This window comes from Paramormyrops kingsleyae, chromosome 22 (genome assembly GCF_048594095.1).
Source record: "Paramormyrops kingsleyae isolate MSU_618 chromosome 22, PKINGS_0.4, whole genome shotgun sequence".
In the NCBI taxonomy this organism is placed as follows: Eukaryota; Metazoa; Chordata; class Actinopteri; order Osteoglossiformes; family Mormyridae; genus Paramormyrops; species Paramormyrops kingsleyae.
This window is the reverse complement of record NC_132818.1, coordinates 22,193,798-22,213,878: the sequence shown is the minus strand read 5'-3', so window position 1 is coordinate 22,213,878 and position 20,081 is coordinate 22,193,798. Positions and strand designations below refer to the sequence as shown.

Sequence of the window (20,081 nt, the reverse complement as noted above, 5' to 3'; positions counted from 1 at the left end):
CTCAAAAGTGGGAAAATACGTTCACGCATTACTAATTAGTCATACATGTGATTTCAACACAATAACATTAAGATGTATAGTTATGTTGTTAAACTTTTTGTGTAGGCATAATTGATATGTATGTAACAAAATACAGAAACGAGAAATGAGTAAGTGCATGACAGGGTACCTTTACTATTCACATAAAGTGCATCATTGTTACTTTAAAGGTGTACACACCACAAATATATATTATCATTTTTAAATATTAGCATTGTAAGATACATGTAGCCAGCAAGAAAAAAATACATGTTACAGAACAACTTATTTGCCAAGCAGTCTGGATTTTACAGCAGTGGGGAATCTGCGACTGTGAGATCTTGAGATTTTGCCCCAAATTTACTCAGATCCCTCACCAATGTGCTGAGCGGAACCGTTTTAACCCCAGACACAGATTCCAGGACAACGAGGCTCAGGTGCGCCGGGGGACCAGATCACCATGTCATTGATGATCTCTACGGTGCCAAAGAGAGGGTAGAGCTCTTCGCTGAAGGTCTCATTGTAGGTGTAGATGTGTGAGCGGTTCTTGGCGTCGTAGAAGGACAGCTGTCCCTTTTCGTAGTCGAGATAGACTCCCACCCTCTGCGGGTTGCCAAGGGTGGGGGCCAGGGCGGTGAAGGGCACGGTCAACGCCTTCATCTCTGAGCCCCTCTCGAGTCGCAGCGTTAAGTACCCGGAGGCCGTGTTCAGGGACTTAAAGCCCTTGCGGAAGGCAGATGCCTTGGCCACGCCCAACCGCCAGTCCCTGTCACCAACTTCCACCTCCCAGTAGCGCCGCCCAGCGGAGAAGCCCTCCATGCCCAAGGCACACCACCAGCCGTCGAAGCGATGCGGATGGTTGACGAGGTCCTGCCTCTCGAATCCACAGCGCATCTTCCTCTCATCAGGGGAGAGTACCAGGTCAGGGTTGGCCGTTTCAGCATCTAGGGTCACCTCCACTAGAGGGAGGAGTGGTTGGGAATCAGGAGGAGGTGAGTGACACAGTATAACTACAAGGTACTGCGTGTCCTTAGCCAATGGAAAGACCATTTTTATGCATCCAACAGTAATAATAAATGTCATAGGTACCTGCAGCTTCCCGTATCCAGTTCCACACTGCAAAAATAACATAGATAATAACATGACCTTGAATTATTTCATGTGCAAGAGGTTCACACTGAATAAATTCAAATTGACTTCAAAGGCATGGTGACAATCCCTGGACTTCAGGGAGGTAAACTTCGATTGATGAGTGCCATTACGCTCACACATACACACAGACTCATTCATCATATGAATAAAATATAATCAGTGTCTGAGATTCTGTATAATGCTGAAGCGTCAGTTACCCTTCTGAGGAATGTACGGGATGGCATCTGGAACAAAGTAAACGATACAGAACCAATTATTTTCAAGATTAATTAATTGCGCGTGACAGTCACATTTTCCAAAAACTCATACCAATGTTCTTGATCCTTTGTTTCCACACAAGCCACTTCTGGGGAATAGCTTCCTGCAAAGAACACGACAGATGATGAATTTCTTCTTAAAACCAAAAAAATAAAATAAAATCTATGTCAGACATATAAGGAGTCCCGTGCAGCCAACCTTGTCCAAGCCTTCGGTCAACGTGGCCCACAGCAGAAGCTCCACAGCCGGCTGGAGGCTTGGCACACAGCCTTTCTGCCAGTTGATTGCGATGTCATCCAGGATTTCCACCACTGCTTGCCCCGGCCACAGGCTGTCCTGGAGGGGCAAGGAGAATGAAAGTGGGTTGTGTCACCAACAGAATTCTAGAAGAGAGTGTGTTAGCTCCTGCTAGCTAAATACTAGGCCTCTACCCCAGCACGGTGAAGAAAGTTGCAGGAACGTGGATAAATACATAATTCAACAAATTTGGATGGTTTAGCTGCATTACAGATCATCATGGCAATGAAATCAGAAGCACAGCATTGTTTTGTCAGGGATGTCATATGGCTGACAAGTAACAGACTAAACAACAAAGAGCAACAGACGGTGTGGTGGAATGTGTTCCAGGACATATTGGCTCCCGCATGGCAGAATCTTCAGGATCTGCTTACCTCCGGCAGTTTCTTCAGCTTCCTGGTCCATTCCAGGATGGCCAGCTTGGCAGGGTCCTCCTCATGCCCGCCACCTGTCTCCTGCGAGTCCAGGCGCGGCCCACTCTGATCACCGCCCTCCAATCTGCCGGCAACCTACCGCGAGTTGGAGAAGAACACACCCACAGATCCATTTTCCGCTTCTTCGCAGTCGATCTTCATTTATCACTGTGACATTTAATTTATGAGTAGTAGGTACAAAATGGATAGCAGGGATAGGATGAGTAGGATGAACCAGTCCATCTTACGCAAATCTCCTACCTTGCCATCCAACAGTGCAGCACAGTCGATGATGAAAGCCTGACACACCGTGGCGGGCCAGACATCTTCACAAGTCCAGATGTGTTCCAGAACATCTGACCTCTGCAGGAAAAGAAGACGGCGTACGTAAGACCTCAGTGAATCTCTGTGTGAGGACACAGGCAGAATGGGTCAGTCCTCCATGTCTGTGTTGTGTGCAGAGCTTCACCTGGCAAACTCGGTGGAGGTCCTTGGCCAGTTCCATGATGAACACCTGACTCTCCACCAGTGGCTCTGCCCTCTCATCCTTCGCCTTGTTGCGAGACTCCTACAGAAGACAGAAGGACGGAAGAAGTTGGCCAAAAAAGAAATTAAACTTTCAGACACAAAAACAAATTCATAACGAATGACAGTCGTAACAGAGTAAGACTTACACCTCTAATAAGTGTTGAAAACCATATCTGAGCTAAATTTCCATTTCTAATGAGACGACTGTACCTTTACATGGAAGGCGAAGGTCTTAGCCGGCTCAACAAGGAAGTGCAGACACTGCATCATGTTGGCAGGTAAGTGAGGGGTTCGAACTGAGCTGGGTACGCTGTTGCTGAAGAAAATAATAGTCAGTAGCACCAAGTGTTATGGCGCTTAAGGAGCGGTATTTGTGACTCTTTGGCACGTTGCTAGATCTTAAGTTCTTCAACAGAATATGCAAATGAATAATTACATAAAAGACCGCTGGTACTAAATAAAATACAGTCCATATCTTGTATGCTCATTGGCCGGAGAAGGGGGTTTGTATTTGCAAAGTAACAAATTAAATAAGCCCCGAAAGCAACAAAACGGAAAAAGCCAAGTCAGACATGCTAAATTGATTTTATTATAGAACGATATCAGATATCAAAGTGAACAGCTGCATCTAACAAGTTCACTGCCATTATTTTTGGATTTAGAATTTATAGTTACCTTGAAGTTAAATATCATTTAGCTGACTGTATTTATAGTTTGTCTGATAGCTCCAAATGCGCATCACACAGAAATGCGTCTCGCGATATCCAATATCTCAAAAATAAAATCGCAGCATCATAACTGTCTGCTTTTATGGAGTTTACGATACAAACAAGCAAACATTTAAAAAATCGTGGTGTAGTTCACGGACAGTTTTATGTAAAATAATTCAAATTTTTAGGTGGGCATCCTGACACTGCAATCTAGATTTTTTTTTTCATAAACGCAATTCGGACATTAATCAAATATGCGACAGTTAGCAACATACATTGGGAATTGACTGTAAAATCGGACACTATCTTGTATCACTGCTCTGATATTAGCGTCTGTTTGCCCCTAATGGATAAACAGTTACATAATTTGGATTTCCGTTTTAATGTAATGGCAGCTGGCTCGCTTCCTTCGCGACAAACCAGCGCATCTATGTCATCCCGAAAGAGTCACATTAGTAAGCTTTAAAGCTTAGAAAATGTACTAAGTAGCTGCAAACTTACCTGTGCTGTGGCTGTAAGGCACGTCCGAGCTCCTCTCCAGCTGCTGCTGTATCTTGCTGCAGCCAATGTGACCTTGTTATTGCGTTTCAATTTCACCACCGTGCGTCGGCAGTCTTCGGCAGACACCCGAATGAAAACGAAGCACCCAGCGTGAGTAGTCAGTTTTCCCCCCTATTTCAAGTACCTCTCAAAGATTTTTGTTTAGTATTTGCTGTTATCTATTTTTTTTGTCGACATGGAGACTAAGCAGACTGCGTAATGCCCCCCAAAGTGATTAAATTAACAATAGGCTATGTGGTAATTGTGGTTTGTGCTAATTCACTTCTGGTGAATGTTTTATGACTTGGAGTCAAAAATCTAAAAGCTTAAATATTGAGATGTATGGCCATATTAGCAAAAAAAACTGTTTTTAAAACAAGTTGCTCTTGCATGTATTAGGAAAAGTGGGTCATGCTGCAGTCACGTGGTTTTTCCGCTTAAGCCTCCGTCGGACCGACATCGTAGAATTACCACAGATAAGAGTCCAATTAGAAATAGAAGCTGATGTCACTGAACGACAAATGACGGCGAACTTCGTGTTTTATTCGTAAAAAGGCGTTCAACTGTATTTGACCTTTAAGGTTCTTATGAATGAGCTGTTCTGTCTGTTGTAGCTCAGTTACATGTTTTTGAACATAGATTTTCTACAATTGCATGTTGCTCACTTAATATTTACTATAAATGCATTCAATATTCATTGCTAACAAATACATTTACAATTTATGTTCACCATTCATTTGAGTATCTTTATTAGAAAGAAAATGTCATATCGTTGATTTATCAAAGTAAACTGCTGCAGCAGTTATAACAGCAGAGAAAATTCGAGGCATTCTTTGTACAAGGGACATTACGTAAATACTGCCGTTTCATGGAATGAAACCGTTAACTAGGGCATTTAAAGGACAGCCTAGCATTTGACTATGCCATCATCACACAACCAGTTAACAGGATGTCAGACATGCACTGTTACTTTCCATGTTATAAAGGAAACTTGTTTTATTTGACTTATATTTTATAGTTGATCAAAACTTTCCAGTGCTTAACAAAAAAAAATCTGCAATTTAGGAAATAACTGTAAAAGTGCTAAAAACCTGTGGTGTGCAGAAACTTTTGACTGGTCGTGTACATCAAGTACAGAAAAAAAAATGTAAATGATGTGAACAATGATGTAAATGATGTGTACTTTTATGGAGAGTTTGGTGTATATCGGCGGTTCAGATTCTGGTCGAAGATAAAAATGGAAGGATGTAAGCATGTGATATTTGTCTCTCTTGGATCTAATCGAAAAATGTGAAATACTCAGACACTCAAATTCGCACAAAGACTGAGATGAAGGTGGGTTACTCAATGTACTTTAATACAAAGACTGACAAGAACATCAGTAAAATTTTAGCTGCCGAAGTTTACACTGGAATAAAAACCTTAAAAAAAAAAACCCAGCTACACCAAATACCCAAATGTCTTGTACTGTTTCACGACAATTACAATCTGACAAAAGATGAGAAACCCAGTTTAACAGCCCAGGAAGAGCAGATGATGCAGGGCAGGAGAGAATCAAAGATGGGATTATTGCAAGACTGGATTGGCAAGAAGGACCACAGCACCATCGGGTGGTACGGGAGAGAAACACCAGTTTCTGGAGCAAGCCCTTTACCTCACCTGTGCCACAGCACCTGCTACAGGGGTGAGGAGGTGTTGCACATTTCAAGGAACTACTTTGTGGGCTTTGTAATCCCCATCCAGGCTGTAAACTGAGGTTTGAGGGGGGGGGGGGGGGGGGTTAATCACAAAAATTAAAACCACCACCTTGATGCATGCAAAGAGCTGAACACAAGGCAACGAGCTGGCCAGCTTAGTGCCCTGGGCTTAGTGCTCAATGCAAAGGAAAAAATGACCAGCTCATTACAGGACATATGTGCTTTCTGGTCTTGCATCTCCAAGTTCATTGTGAAATGACAAGACTACAGTTAACACAAAAAAACAAAAAATAATAAAAACAGAAGTATATAGTAATAAGCAGGAAAAAAGTTGCACATATTTGGTTATCCCTCGACAGTGTGCTTTAAGCTCTCTCTCCTCTTATCCTGCGGGCCAGCTGAATATCCTTGGGCATGATGGTAACTCTCTTGGCATGGATGGCACACAGGTTGGTGTCCTCAAAGAGACCCACCAGGTACGCCTCGCTGGCCTCCTAAATAAAGAAATTTCAGAGTCAGGCGCAAAATCCAGAAGTGGAACAGCGTGCCAAGTGTCAGTCCCCGAAGTGCCCCGGTGCGTACCTGCAAGGCCCCAATGGCAGCGCTCTGGAAGCGAAGGTCAGTTTTGAAGTCCTGGGCGATCTCTCTCACCAGCCGCTGAAACGGCAGCTTACGGATCAGCAGCTCTGTGGACTTCTGGTAGCGCCTGATCTCTCTCAGCGCTACAGTACCAGGCCTGCAGCAGTAGATTGTAGTAGTTGTTTTTAGTGATTGTAAAATAATAAGAAAAATAAGAACTTTATTACTTTTCAATTATTAAAAAAAACTTTAATTCATCCCCTCAGTTTTCAGTGAACAGAGATTGGTTGCTGGAAACGAAAGCGTCCATACGCACCTGTAACGATGGGGCTTCTTCACGCCGCCGGTAGAGGGCGCGCTCTTCCTCGCAGCTTTGGTGGCCAGCTGCTTCCTCGGGGCTTTCCCACCAGTGGATTTACGAGCGGTTTGCTTGGTACGGGCCATTTCTCACCTAACAAAATATAAATTTAATACGATGTAGAAACACGTTAAAGAAGGGGAAAATGTAAAACTACAACATAACGGAGATGTTTTTGTGATTCACTTGCTTTTGCCTAGAAAAACAGATGTTGAAACTGCGATCCGTCGACAAAACATTTGGCTCCCGTTCAAAATCTTTGTCCAAATTACATCAGCTGAGATGATCATCTCCCCTGGATGGGAGTATTTACACTACAAAGAGAATACTTTACTCCAGATTTCACACTGCGCATGACCATTAAAGCCGTGCGCGATTACTTGGGGCAAAAACAACAAAACACAAGGATGCAGGCGTCCACCATGTTAGTTAGGCCTCGCCGCTTTCACTTCCGCTACCAATTCCAACTTGTTAAAAATAACACGACCATCTAGATAACACTAAGGTCAAACAACGAGTTGTTCACTGGAGATAAATTCTTTTCGGTGTTTCAGTAACACTATGAGGGCAAAATATGTGATTGACATCAGTTAGGTGACGAATCCATCCACTAAACTGTGAAATCGGCGGCAGTCTGTTCACATCGCCAAAATGTCGTTAAATTTCGCCCAGCAGTCGACGAACTAATTCCCTGCTGAAAAATCAAAGCGACGGCATAATAGTTTCAGAAGTTACCCGGCATGCGCTCGCCCGCTAAAAAATAGGAAAATAGGCGATTCGAAAACAGACTTACCGCAGAAGTTGGTTTCTGTAATCTGTCGTTGTCCGTAAGAAAATGACGCGCGTAGTAATAACAAAAGCGAACCCGCCCACTCAGCCGCGGCTCGTACCGAGGCCTGCAGCTTCTTCTTCGGTCGTTCTGTTGCGCTTGGAATCCTATTCTTTTAAAATACTGCCACCTATTGATCCGGAGTGCGATTACTTCATTTCAAATGCAAATTTCTAATAATCTAACTTTCTTGGAAATGTAATGCAATGTATGGGGACATATTGCATGCACAAATACAATTTCGGCGAAAGCAAATATTTTGTACAGTTTGATAATAGATAACACCAAATGTTTTTCTTTGAAATGTTCTTTCTGCAGATGAGTGATTCTCTTCAGTCTCCTTTCTATGAAAGATGCAAGAGCAAAGGTTCTCCACACACAAAATTTAGCAGAAATATTTGTATTTATGTGAATTTATTTGTTCAGTTTGTATATCGTGCAAAAATCCAATATGGCACAAAAGCTAAGACGCTTTTAGGTTCCCCCTTCGGTCCATCAAATTAACCTATACAAAACATACTATGAAATATCACAAACCTCACCATTATATCTCTTAGTGGTTTATAATTCGTCTCATTACTTTCTCCTTCTTTGTTGATTTATAATACTTTTCTTATTAGCCTCAAAGTAACCTTTAAAAATGATGCAATGACAGAAATAACATATATAAAAATTGATACATTTTTTTAGAATACATTTTATTAAAACAATAGAAAATGTACTTGGTTTAACAAGTTGTCCCTTAGTAATTAATAAAAATATCAACAAACACATGAGTTCACACAAACACAATATATAATAAAAATGCTGATTTTTACTTTAAAAACTATTCCAAAAAGCAATCTCATTGAAAATAAAAGGGAATGTCATTGGTTCAAGATTTTCTACGTTGCTCTTATACACTCTCAGAAAAAAAGTAAAATATGTACCTTTGCAACTGAGGCTGTACCCTTGTAATTATACCTTTTAATATACAGAAAATGACTCTGAGGAACATCCCAAAAGTACAAACAGCATTAATGTACCATCAACGGTATAGAAATGTTCATCGGAGTCCAAAAAGGTACGTTTACCTACAGCACAGGGTACAATTGGCAGACCCTTGAGGGTACAAGCAAAGGTACAAATTTTTACCCGTTTTTCCGAGTGTACCCATCCATCCATCCAATCATCTATCCATACATCCATTTTCTATACCCACTTGTCCAATGTCTTCACTATAAAAATAATTGTACTGCATCCGACATTTCAAAAACCATTCTGTTGTTCTGCCTTCAGGAAAAAATAGGAATAAAAAGCTTTAAATATGGTTGGAAATATATCTTCCTAGTATTCCTGCTCATGCCGTCTCACCGTTTACCTTATTACTTCTCGACTCTCTTCCATCGAGGAACAACACAAGTACTGAAACACCTTAATGCCATCGCGGGCCAGTAAAACTCTTATTTTAGCCCATTTGTGTAAGGGGAAACAAGTCCTTTTTCCCTGTCAATTGATAAATATTCAAATATGAAAAGTCTCAAAGTGGCTTTCGCATTTAAGCACCTCTTGGCAGTAATGTTGACGATTCCTTTAGTTCATCAGAACTGATCTTGGCACCAGTGAAAAATCCAGCTGTTAATGTACCACCTCGCACACTTGCATGTTAGCGTAATCAGTTTGAAGGTATATTTTTTCCAGCGGCTGTGCTACTCGTACTTCTACAGCAGAGGGCAGTAGAGAGCCCTCGCGCTCGATTAGTGGTGCCTAAGGGACAGACTGTGAGGATGTGGTAGCGTCCCTGTCCAGATGCGAGTGCACAGGAGGCTCCAGATTCTCCCAGTTGACCTCCACAGACTGACGGATGGACTCCTCATAAGTTGGAGGAGGCTGTAGAAAACACAAAAAATATATTAATGTTCTGGTGTTTTTAAGGGAACTCCAAAACAAAAGTAAAAGTTTCCTTTTCAATCATCGTTGAATCCGAGTGTCAACATTCATAGGATCAATAGCTACGTATTTGATGTTTTTTGTCTGTGGTTCTGGCAACACGCATCTTTAAAAAGCTGTTGGTACTGCAGCCGTCTTTACCTTCCGTGTTTTCTAAATCGCGTATTGTGACCGTCACAGTTCCATCACACCCATATCATCATTCCGCATGAACACTAAGTTACATCTCTATCAAACATGTCCTTGACAGCGAGTTGAGGGGACTCCCATTTTACACGATGCACAGACAGTAATTTTCACACCATGAATGATGCACTGTCATCAACAGAGCCTGAAATTACCTCATTCATATTCCTGTCCATACGCTGACCTGTTATCTTTTATTGCCCCTCATTCCCAAAACAGTAAAAACACAGTACATGCTTTGAGCCTCTAAGGCTGTTTTATTTCAGCTGCCCCCCCCCCCCACGACTATCTGAGGGGGGGCTGGACAGGAGCCAAAAGACACGTTTGTTTGCCGAGTCATTGAAAGGAGAGACAGTTTGGAGAAAATAGTCCATTACCTTTAGTCCGCTCATTCGCTTTCGATCCACTGCGAAGGACGCAGTTCTCACACAAATCACTCCACAGCAGCCACACCGAGAGAGATCCATCCATCCATCCATCTATCTATCTATCCATCAATCCATCCATCCATCCATCCATCCACCCATCTATCTTGTGCTGATCCAGGTCATGGGTTCATTTGGTTGTGATTTTATTGTGAATTAGATTGCTTGCTTTTTCTCTTTAATATTTTCATCGATGCTGGATCTGTATGTTTTATATCCTTATCTACTATGTTACTGTATTTCATTTCATTTTAGCAACATGCGGAGGAGTAAGCAAACTAAAAATGTCATCGCATGGGCGCCACACATAAACTGCTAGAATCTTGATTACTTAAATATATTTATTTATGCATACTGTGTTTTTATTATATATTTGAGTATATATACAACTTACAAACACAGACTGTACCCAACTTACGACTGGGGTCCATTTTGACAGACAGGTCATACACTGAAATCTACATGTCAGAATAGGATAATCGCAGTTTAGGTGTGAGGATAAGACTGAGACGTGCGTGTGTGGCTGGGATGGTCGCTCTAGTAGCGGAGCGCTGCCAGGTGTACGGAAGCCTGAAACTTATCATCGCATGCTTTTACTTAATTTATGATTATTTAAAAACTTTAATCGTATGTGCGAGTCACCGTAAGTCCTGCCCGGGACAGTCTGCATAAATAAACACCCATTCTAACTCTCGTTAAATATATATGCTATATATATTTTACACTGTATCGGATCATTTGATGGGTACAGTCAGTCTATAACCGTTTGATACATGCTCTGGTTCCTTAATCAATACGCAGCTTCCTTTAACTCCTGCTTGAGAGAAGACCGACACATTCGGGTAGAGAGTCCAGGCTGATTTCTGCCCCCAACAGCCGGAGACGAGTCCGTACCTCCGTCAGGGTGGAGCCGTACAGGCCGAAGCGGTGGGCGATCAGCATGTGGATGTAGCGCTGGCGGTCCCGCTTACGCACGCTCTCGTAGGAGGGCAGCCGCGGCAGAGGCAGCTCCAGGGACGGCAGGCGGTAGGTGTTGGGCAGCCCCACCATGAAGAGGTGCTCCGGGCGCTGCGGGGACACGGGGTCGTCAGAGAGGGGCAGTGGCAGGACGCATGTGCAGATCAGACAAGAGAGCAGATCAGAGACGCACCCATGCAAGATGGTCCCAAATACAGACATTTTAACCAACAAAGAGAACAGTATGAACACACTCACCATCTCCCAAGTAAAAACTCCCTTTTATGCTACATATTGCATACTGAACCATCTAGTGTGGAATTTTAGCATAGCATAGTGTTATGCTATTAGTGGGATCAGATGTGAGTGGATGGTTGTGGTTTGAATCCCCCAGAGGACACGGTGATTTTTACCATTTTAACCCAAAGTTGTTCCGGAGACCCTAACCCTGCTTTTACAAAAATCTCTTTGCTTTGGGTAAAAGTGGCTGCCAAAGACACTATTGAAATTATTGCTTTGTTTAGTTTTCATTCCTATCGATATATAAATAAATTCAGTGTTTAATGGCTGTTGAACTGCAAGAAGCATATGTGGCCAAATGGAGAAGGTGTCTGACTTTGGATCAGAACACTAAGGGTTTGCATCCCTTTATGGTCAAGTCTTTTAGGAAATCCCCCTAGTGAGTAGTAAATGTCATTTTAATGGAAGTAACTCAGATCAAGTGCTTCATTCTAATGTACAACAGCAGGCCCCTTTGTGGGTCTTGATCCAGCACACTACTGTTTCAGTTCTCATTCACTTTGCTACACTCTACAGGCTAGCCAGCTGCATATCCCATGCCGCACTCGACTTTTCTCTGCACTAAATCAGCCACGTGTCCGCAGAGTGAAATCACGATGCGCTGTTCTGGCTGGCACCCACCTGGGCACTGCGGTCGTGGCTGGCACCCACCTGGGCACTGCGGTCGTGGGCCGTCTCCACTGGCTGCTCCTGATAAGGTGAAGCCACTAAGGTCTGCCTGCTGCTGTAATACTGAGGTGGTGCGTCCTGTGGATGGGTTTTAATTATCATTAATATATTCGGTAAGCAGATATTTACATATGTATGTCATTATCTTAATGTGGCACAATCCCTACATTTTATGCTGTTCAATATTCCAATAAAGCACTAAAATAGCATAGGCAAGTTAGAGCTGGAAACGTGTGGCTTTACAGTGGGGAGCGTGTGCTTCAACAGGTCAAACAGCCATATTTGTAAAATCACCAGTTCAAATCCCAGAATCTGCTAAGTGGTTTCAGTTTTTGTTGGGCCCTTGAGTAAGTTCCCCAACTGCAATCACTCCGCCGACTGTCTATCCCTGCTTTTGGTCGTACCTCGGTTTAGGTGAAAGCCTTTACTAAATATATTGGGAACTACGCTACCAACTTCTGCTATGTCGAGGTCAGAGCCTGCTCTGTGAAATATCTGAGCATAATTTTTCTGTGTGTTTTTACATTCCTCTTAACCTATCCTACACATTTTTTAACCTAAAGGAAATGTGCGATGTCTGTTCACAATCTTCGGAATGTTTATTAGTATATAAGACACTCAAAGCTGATTTTAAAGGAGATCTCTTTTGTAGCAGGACTATTTCCTCATTCACATTTTTTGTCCACTGCAGTGTTATTGGTAAAGAATGGAAAACAAAATCTTTCATTCAATCAGCCTTTTCTTACAGCTCTCGAGCGCCACCTTCCATTCCCTCCCTTGACTCGCTCCCCAAACAAGATTAAACAATCTCACTGTATGCGCCTGTGAAATTCCTTGGAGCCCAGCTATTAAACAAAGTGATGGCACTGAGTGTAAATGAGGCCTTTGTGCACAATTACAAAGGCAGTGTCTTCCTGACCTGGTGGGGGGTCCCTGAAGCAGGCGACAATATGATCCATTGACTTGTCCCCTGACAGCAGTAGGTAGTTCTTAACGAGTACATCCCGGCATGTGACAGCTCCAAACAGGCCTCTGCCATAAAGCTGTCCGTCAGCCAACCCATCATTTTTAATCCTGAGGATAGCGGACTCATTTATTAACCTTTGTTAATAGTATCACCTGCAATTAAGTTATTGGTAATGTAGGTCAAACAACAGCTAATGCGACTGCCGGAGATTTCTGCTGGTAACAATGCCTGCCCGGACTGTGACGTCACTCCTGTGAACTTTAACCCCTGCGACACCCCCAGCATGTGATACGGGCACGCCGGAGAGGAGTGTCAAAGGTCAGCTTCCCTCCCCACTCACACTTTCAAGAGGCAGATAAGGCTTCAGAAAAGAGACGCGTCCTTTTGTCTCTGAGAAAGTCCCTCTATGTTGAAAAGCGCGACCGTGTAAAATCCGAATTTAAATCAGGGAAGACCTCCTTTTAATGGCAAGTCTTTTTCCGTGCTGTGACCTCAAATAAATGTGACCATTGTCCTTTCTGCAGCAGTATGAAGCTATTCATGTAACAGCCATCAAGAACAGCACATAAAAATGTACATTTAACAATGTTTTCTCAAAAACACTTTATCACAGACTTGACTTCAAATGAACACAGGGAGTTGTCATGAAGCACACCTGGGTGCCACCACCCATAGGAAAAAAGATTAGAAAATCTATCCCCCTGAAAATATACCACCATCCCCCTAAACTGTTCTGTGTAATTTTCATCAGGGGTAGAAAGTTTACATCCAGAAAGTACAAATCCAGACCAGGTTTTTCTTTGAACCAATTAGTTGAGCATAAAGAGTCACAGACACAGAGTACTCAACTGGTTGGTTGGACCAAAACCTTGGTCTGGATTTGTAGTTTCTACACCTAAGCTTTCCACCTCTGAGTGCTATTCACATACAGGTAAATCTACCAACTACATCACAGGAATTCAACTGGCGGTCTCTGAACTGAAATATGTCATCCGGACCACGTAATCATCTCCCTTCGCTTGATAAATTTTCTAGCTGGGGCCTCCTGCCATCCCCAACTCAATCACAGCCTCCCTGCCATAAGCTTTTTTAATTGTTATTTAACACAGCTTACTCAAGATTATGGTAAGTTATGCAAATCCAAACGCAAAACTGTGGCACAAAAACACCAAAGAGATGAAAGGTGAACCTTACATGTACTTTGTATACGGTGCTAAGTCACTTTGAGGAGTTGGGAACAACCTTTCTGCCAACTCGCGAGTTTTCAGTAGATCAGTGTTTTCCAACCCGGTCCATGGGGACCCCCAGACCGTTCGCGGTTTTGCTCCGGTAGGGGCCTGGAAGGGGACAAAAATGTGGACTGTCTGACAGGGAGTTGGGAGGGAGCAAAAATGTGGACTGGCAGGGGGTTGGGAACCCCGGACCGAGGATCGGGTTGGGAAACACTGCACTAGATGCCCTGGCGTTCCCCGTTCCTGCCCTCACCCCATTTCCCCCCCCAAGAGAGATGAAATTAGGTTCTGCACCATGTGCACTGCTGGCCTTGACTTCCTGTCTGCCATTTAACCTGTTGTGACTTATTCTCAATTATTTTTCTACAGCGACTCGCACAGACATCATTCTGTTGGACGGTACACCAAACAAACTCAAACCTGAAGTCATATCTCAACAGGGGTCTATTGCAGGATTTGAGCTCTCTGCCAAATGTTCAGAAAATAGTAGCAGAAGGTGACAAATATCAATGGGAAGATACCAAAAGTCGTTGGTAGAGGTATCAACTACCAGCCCAAGGTACCAGCCCAAGGTACCAGCAATGTAATCGATTTAAAGTGCAATAGTTTAAAAAGAAAAATACATGCTGCTGCTGGTTATAAATGACAGGAAATTATACTGTAAAAATAAAGTGGAAGTGTGACATGACCTGCTAGTGATACTTTCAGCTCCTTTCGCTGACATTTCCTGTGCCACTTCCTGGACCTGGAATCTTTTGTTAGATACATAATAAACATAGTTTGCTGACCGCCCCCCACTAACAGTACAAAAGGTAAGGACTTACTCAGCACATTTTAGTGGTTTCCATTACTTTATTATCAAAACAGCATGAACTGTTATTAAAAGTGGAGCTTGATGCAAATGAATACGCATCTTACAGCCTTACTCGTTCGGAGAGTTTCACATATCTGCCTTGCATGTCTCCCAGCCCTCCCTCTGCAAGCACATCCTCCCGTCCTTATGTTGCTGTCATTATATTATTATTATTATTCAGTTTTTATTAATCGGCAAACGAGCAACGGCTACCAGGGATTAGTGCATTTCTGAATGTCCTGCGACTTCTGAGGGCCCTCGGTGCTCGCCACGCCGATCCGGTGTTCCGGGCAATTCGGTTTCCCTATGTTTCCCCTGTCTATCAGGAAATAATGTTTCCCCTAATATTAAAGCAAAGAGGTATGTGAAATGTCTGAAAATCACTCAGGTACATTATTACATGTGAATACTGTATTGCTATTAGTACCGAGGCCCAGAGTTGCTGTATACCTGTTTTAACAGGAGGGAACCAAATATCCTGGATGTCAGGAAATAGTTTCTCCTAATATTTAGGCAAATATGTATGTGATGTCTGAAAATCACTCAGGTATATTATTACATGTGAATACAGTAGACCGTCACGCATAATATAGTCTTATAAGCAATACTATACCGTTTTCATTAAGAAATATCTCTATCCAGCAATTAAATACTTTCATGTATTATCTGTAAAAACAAAAAACATCGAAAAGTCATGTGATGTTTTAAAATATATGACTTGTTTACCTCAAGAGCTTCGTAAAAAGACATTAAAACAACAGCGAAACCGTGTACAAATCAGCGCGCGACAGGGGAAACATAGGGAAACCGAATTGCCCAGAACACCGGGAGCGGAGTGTGGAGAAGGACCGTCAACCTGCGCGCTGCTCATTTTCGTTCTGCCGTTCTCCCCCTCCCTCGCGATAACCGGTTTCCGCCTCGTCACGCAGGCGCACCGCGGCGCAGCTCCCCGTTACAGTTTCATGCATAGACTTACCGGGTACGGCTGGGTCTCCGGAAAGTGCCTGGCTTTGCAGCAAAGCGGATCTCTGCGATAAAGGATGGCCAACAGCATCAAGACCACCAGTAGAAATACTAAAGAACAGACTGAATGGGGAAGGAGACGGGGACAGAGGGAACGAGTTACTCATTATATGAGCTACGCATGAATGAGACAACTGTCATATAAATGCCTTCACATTAGACTCAAACACTGCTAAGGGTTTTGTGACGCCTGTTTTCTAAGATCTGGAGTTTGATTCTCCACAGAATTCCCTGTTCAGTCATGATGCTCAGATTTGCAAAACCGTTGCTGTTTTTGTTTCTAATAAAACTAAATGGCAGCTGAGACAATCAGTCAGTATAACACTCATATTTAAATATACTTCGGGTCAAAGCCGACGTGTTCCTGAAAACAATGATTTCGTTGTTACGTATCGTAAGCAGAATGAAGTTAGGCTAGAATTATATTAATATATTTGGTGCAAGGTAAACGGAAACGTGTCATATTTTTTCCATGAAATTCCACATACTTTGTGCCCATTATGTTGTCCGAAAGTGAATTTGATTTCGTTATTAAACTATCAGACTGCACTTGTCACCCAAGACACTGACCACTAATCTGTTAATAATGGTGAATGGATGTACGCTGTTTGTTTAAAGTCTATGTTTCGTTGATGTAATAATTATAATTTACTTAATGTGAATTTATCTAAACCTTGTTAAGTGGGTATGGTTAAACTTAGCGCAATATAAAATGCATATTATGAATTGCGACTGACTTGTGAAATTAACAGAAAAACGCGTAAACTTACTGGAAGCCACGATGACTGTAAGACTGTCCGTTGTTAGCGGTGGGGCCGAAGCGGTCGGTGTAGCTGGGGTGAGCATTTCACTTTATGATCGACTTTAGGACTTTATGAAAAAGCAGAGAACGTTCCGTCCGTGACATGTCCGGTGATCCCGTTACTTGTCCTGAGCTCTCGCTGCATCTGAGAGCCGGACCACGGGTCCGGCAGACCTTAGTTAATTAAAGGCTGCGCTCGTCCAATCCCGTGACGGAGCCCCAGCAGCGCACCGTGACTGGCACGTACACAACACACCTTTTTCTGAGCTACAAACGTTATTTTACGTCACATAATGCAGTCTTTTAAGTCGGCTACGGTAATATTCAAAATAAGCCTGTGAATCGATCGGGCTACAAAATGGCAAACTTTCCATTCCAGTTAACTAAACAGAAGTTTCTAAAGTTAACCTCCTTAATACTCCACTGATCATATCGTTTTACCAGAGATCAGAACTTAACAGCAATAATCAACTGTCCTGACGAGATATTAATTAGTTATGTCAAAATATTGGGGGGACGTTATTTTAACACAGCATTCCTGTTACTAATACAGATAAGGCGGTGTGATGTTTGTTTAGACATGAGACCCCCACCAGTTGTTTTGCTATCACTGTCGATTAAGTACTGTAAACAAATAAAACGCATTTGCTTGACCAAATGGTACCGCTACGTAGCTTTGTATGTCTTTAACCTGCTTTATTTTTTACGGTATGCTGGTGAACGAGGCAGGACACGCATGCATTATGACAGAAAGGGCCAGGAACGTGTGGGGTAGCGCATTCCAGCACGAGACTCACCGGTTGTCTTGGAGATGCGGAGGAGTTCCTCGTGCGGAGGAGCTCCCCGTGCGGCCGCTTTTTCTCCGCTTCTTCACCCAGATTGCCGCTGTCTCAGATAACTGCTCCAGCAACAGCGGGACTGTGCGGAGCTGCTCAGACATCAAAACAGAAAACTAATAGATAATGATCATATAGTCGATGCTTTCAGTGACACACTACGACTCATCATAGAACGTGAGCGCATATCGGCTTTTGCCACTAAGATAAATAAACGTGATGCTACAAGTGTCAACCATGTGTTGAAATATATTGACAATATATATTGATATATTGTAAAATAGATAGATAGATAGATAGATAGTCAGATGGACTGATATGTGAAAATGGAGGAAATAATATATATTTACTTACATTTGTATAATTCCACTCCATCTACCTGTGCTCGCCCATGTGAACTCTGAGGGTGGAAATTTTGGTGGAAGGATTGGTGTTCATGGAGACAGACATATTTTTCATGCTGCTAAAGAAAAGAGCTTATCTCGAATATAGGATTGTACGACTCTGGCGTTCTACAGTATTTTGATTGACATTTAACAAATTATAGGCTATGTTGCAAATTGACATATAAAATATTACACTGCACTTTATTTACTTAGTCGTGGCTTTCCTAATACTTTGACATTACTGGGGAGATAAGAGGTCCCTTATTCGTTATATGTTGGTGCTAGGTCGGTTGGTTGACAGATCTTAAACATTCGAGTCGTGAGAGGAAATGGTCCGTCTGTTCCCAGACCACTAACGATAAGTGGACCCGTGCATGAGAACGATAAGCCAGCTGTAGCTACATCTGAAAAATGTGCTTTTGCTTACTGAATAAATAAAAAAATGTCACGGATCTACCTGTGCTATTCAACGGCACTTGGCCTAAAAATGTGCTTTTAATGCCGAGTCGCCCGGTTCGTTATAATCGGCTAAAACTATTAATGTTGTCATCATTTTAGTGTTTTTAATATTGTTTTGTAAATTGTAACATGTACAACCACAATTCGTGCAATCAATCGTTAGGTCATTAGAATTAGCAATTATAGGTTATTATAAACGAAATGTTATTCGATGAAATTAGATTATTTTATCGCCCATAGCAAATATATCATTAAAACATGTGATATGTGGATTTTACGTAACTGTAGTATTTCAGCAGGAGTGTCACGGCGTGTCCGTTAGTAAGATGCTTTTCGTCAATTATCGGTTGACGTTTGTTCTCCTACTTATGGTTGTGTCAGAAAGGTGTTTAAAATAAGAATAAAATAAAAAATCTATTAAAATTGTAGTGTTTAGTTTTTTTATTTAACCGTAGTTTTCTCTGCTGCCTGCACCTACTTAGGCCGACCTCTTCTGCCCCCGCAGCCTCCCCACGGCGCTGCAACTGCTCAGGCCGGGAAGCGGAGGGTCACGACCATCTGACATTAAAAGCACCTCTCCTAATTACTCGGAAGCTTAACTTAACGGTGGTGCTTCGTGCTGTGTTCTTTCACACGGTGGCTACTTCTCTCGTTCCCAGCGTTGCCTGCCCTCTATCACATCTAAAGCTTCTTGCTTTTATTCCATTGAAAACCTGTCTTGCTACGTAAATGAACTAATGCATCTGTTTCAGTCGGTCATTGTGACATTTTGTGTCCTCGGTGCTCCGTGGCGACACTGCGATATAAAACGAGGAAGAAAAGACGAGGAATGCTGTAGGCCAGAGTCTAAAACAACACGTGGTTTGCTATACCCTAAGTAAGCCTAGGTAGTGCATTAAATAAGCCTTAATAAAATACATCAAGTATCAGAAAAGACTTGCCTACGAGGCCCAGCAACAGGGGATTAGACTTTCAGCCAGTGCAAAGGTGTGCTGCTGATCAAGGTTTGTTTGCGCAATTTCCCGGGAGCCTCCGTGACAAACTTGAAGTGTCTATACATTTGTTACCGCTAGACGGCAGCATCGACACACTTCTCAACACTTCTCTTTTTATGGTTCCTTGAGTTACGCACAAAAGATACCTTTGCTTTATTCGTTGAAGGCATATTTAGTTACCTTAGCCCGACAAAACCATGACGGCTATTAGCTGTAGCATTGCAGGACTAACAAAAGATATTCAAAGATATTCAAAGCTGGCGAGTCAAATCTGTTAGTCAAATGTGAGGAGCTCAAAAGGTGAGTCAGGTTTTGGGCCAATTCTTTGAAAGCGACGAACGAAACCAGTATATATTGTGTGCTGCTAAAACAACTAAATGTGAAATCAATGCTGCGGGATTTTACGGTATTTTACACTAAGGAAATATGTCGACACAAATAAAAATACTTGTTTCTCTTTAAATTCAAATAAATGCTAAATATATTTGAATATTATCACTACAGTTTCTGGAGAATACTGACGGTATCCGGCAGACAACGCGACGTGTTGGACCGTTGCCAGCTTGTAATTAATGTCAATAGCTTTGTGTAGCCATTGTCTATTGTGTTGTCATTGTGTTGTAAAGTAATGTCATGTATTGCGTCAAATGTTAAGTATTGTAAACAGTGGTGCGTGTGGGCGC

The 20,081-nt window shown here is 42.4% G+C and overlaps 3 protein-coding genes across 10 annotated transcripts; all 3 read right to left on the bottom strand.

The window, feature by feature from the left end:
• Positions 1-150: 150 nt before the first annotated feature.
• Positions 151-4,034, bottom strand: LOC111856753 (E3 ubiquitin-protein ligase TRIM58-like). Of its 2 annotated transcripts, none has more exons than XM_023836962.1 (10): positions 3,878-4,034; positions 2,877-2,982; positions 2,608-2,706; positions 2,400-2,501; positions 2,100-2,234; positions 1,627-1,764; positions 1,480-1,531; positions 1,368-1,394; positions 1,108-1,134; positions 151-977 (listed from the first exon to the last, which is right to left on the bottom strand). In XM_023836962.1, the coding sequence occupies exons 2-10, from the start codon at positions 2,934-2,936 to the stop codon at positions 418-420; spliced, it is 1,200 nt and encodes a 399-aa protein (XP_023692730.1). In that variant the 5' UTR covers positions 2,937-2,982; positions 3,878-4,034; the 3' UTR covers positions 151-417. The 2 variants fall into 2 exon arrangements, with proteins under 2 accessions (XP_023692730.1, XP_023692731.1); XM_023836963.2 differs by having other exon boundaries at positions 2,877-2,976; positions 3,878-4,013.
• A 1,218-nt stretch (positions 4,035-5,252) lies between these two features.
• LOC111856752 (histone H3.3A) lies at positions 5,253-7,500 on the bottom strand. The gene is made up of 4 exons (XM_023836961.2): positions 7,344-7,500; positions 6,509-6,643; positions 6,196-6,349; positions 5,253-6,107 (listed from the first exon to the last, which is right to left on the bottom strand). Exons 2-4 carry the CDS (start codon positions 6,634-6,636, stop codon positions 5,979-5,981), a joined length of 411 nt encoding a protein of 136 aa, XP_023692729.1. The 5' UTR covers positions 6,637-6,643; positions 7,344-7,500; the 3' UTR covers positions 5,253-5,978.
• A 556-nt stretch (positions 7,501-8,056) lies between these two features.
• Positions 8,057-19,700, bottom strand: LOC111856729 (uncharacterized). 7 transcript variants are annotated; one of them, XM_023836916.2, is made up of 8 exons: positions 19,579-19,700; positions 17,913-17,958; positions 17,520-17,650; positions 15,874-15,983; positions 12,765-12,877; positions 11,798-11,923; positions 10,814-10,987; positions 8,057-9,248 (listed from the first exon to the last, which is right to left on the bottom strand). In XM_023836916.2, the coding sequence occupies exons 2-8, from the start codon at positions 17,931-17,933 to the stop codon at positions 9,126-9,128; spliced, it is 798 nt and encodes a 265-aa protein (XP_023692684.1). In that variant the 5' UTR covers positions 17,934-17,958; positions 19,579-19,700; the 3' UTR covers positions 8,057-9,125. The 7 variants fall into 7 exon arrangements, with proteins under 7 accessions (XP_023692684.1, XP_023692682.1, XP_023692685.1 ...); XM_023836914.2 differs by lacking the exon at positions 19,579-19,700 and adding an exon at positions 19,345-19,462; XM_023836917.2 differs by lacking the exon at positions 19,579-19,700 and adding an exon at positions 19,345-19,462 and having other exon boundaries at positions 11,828-11,923.
• Positions 19,701-20,081: the final 381 nt, after the last annotated feature.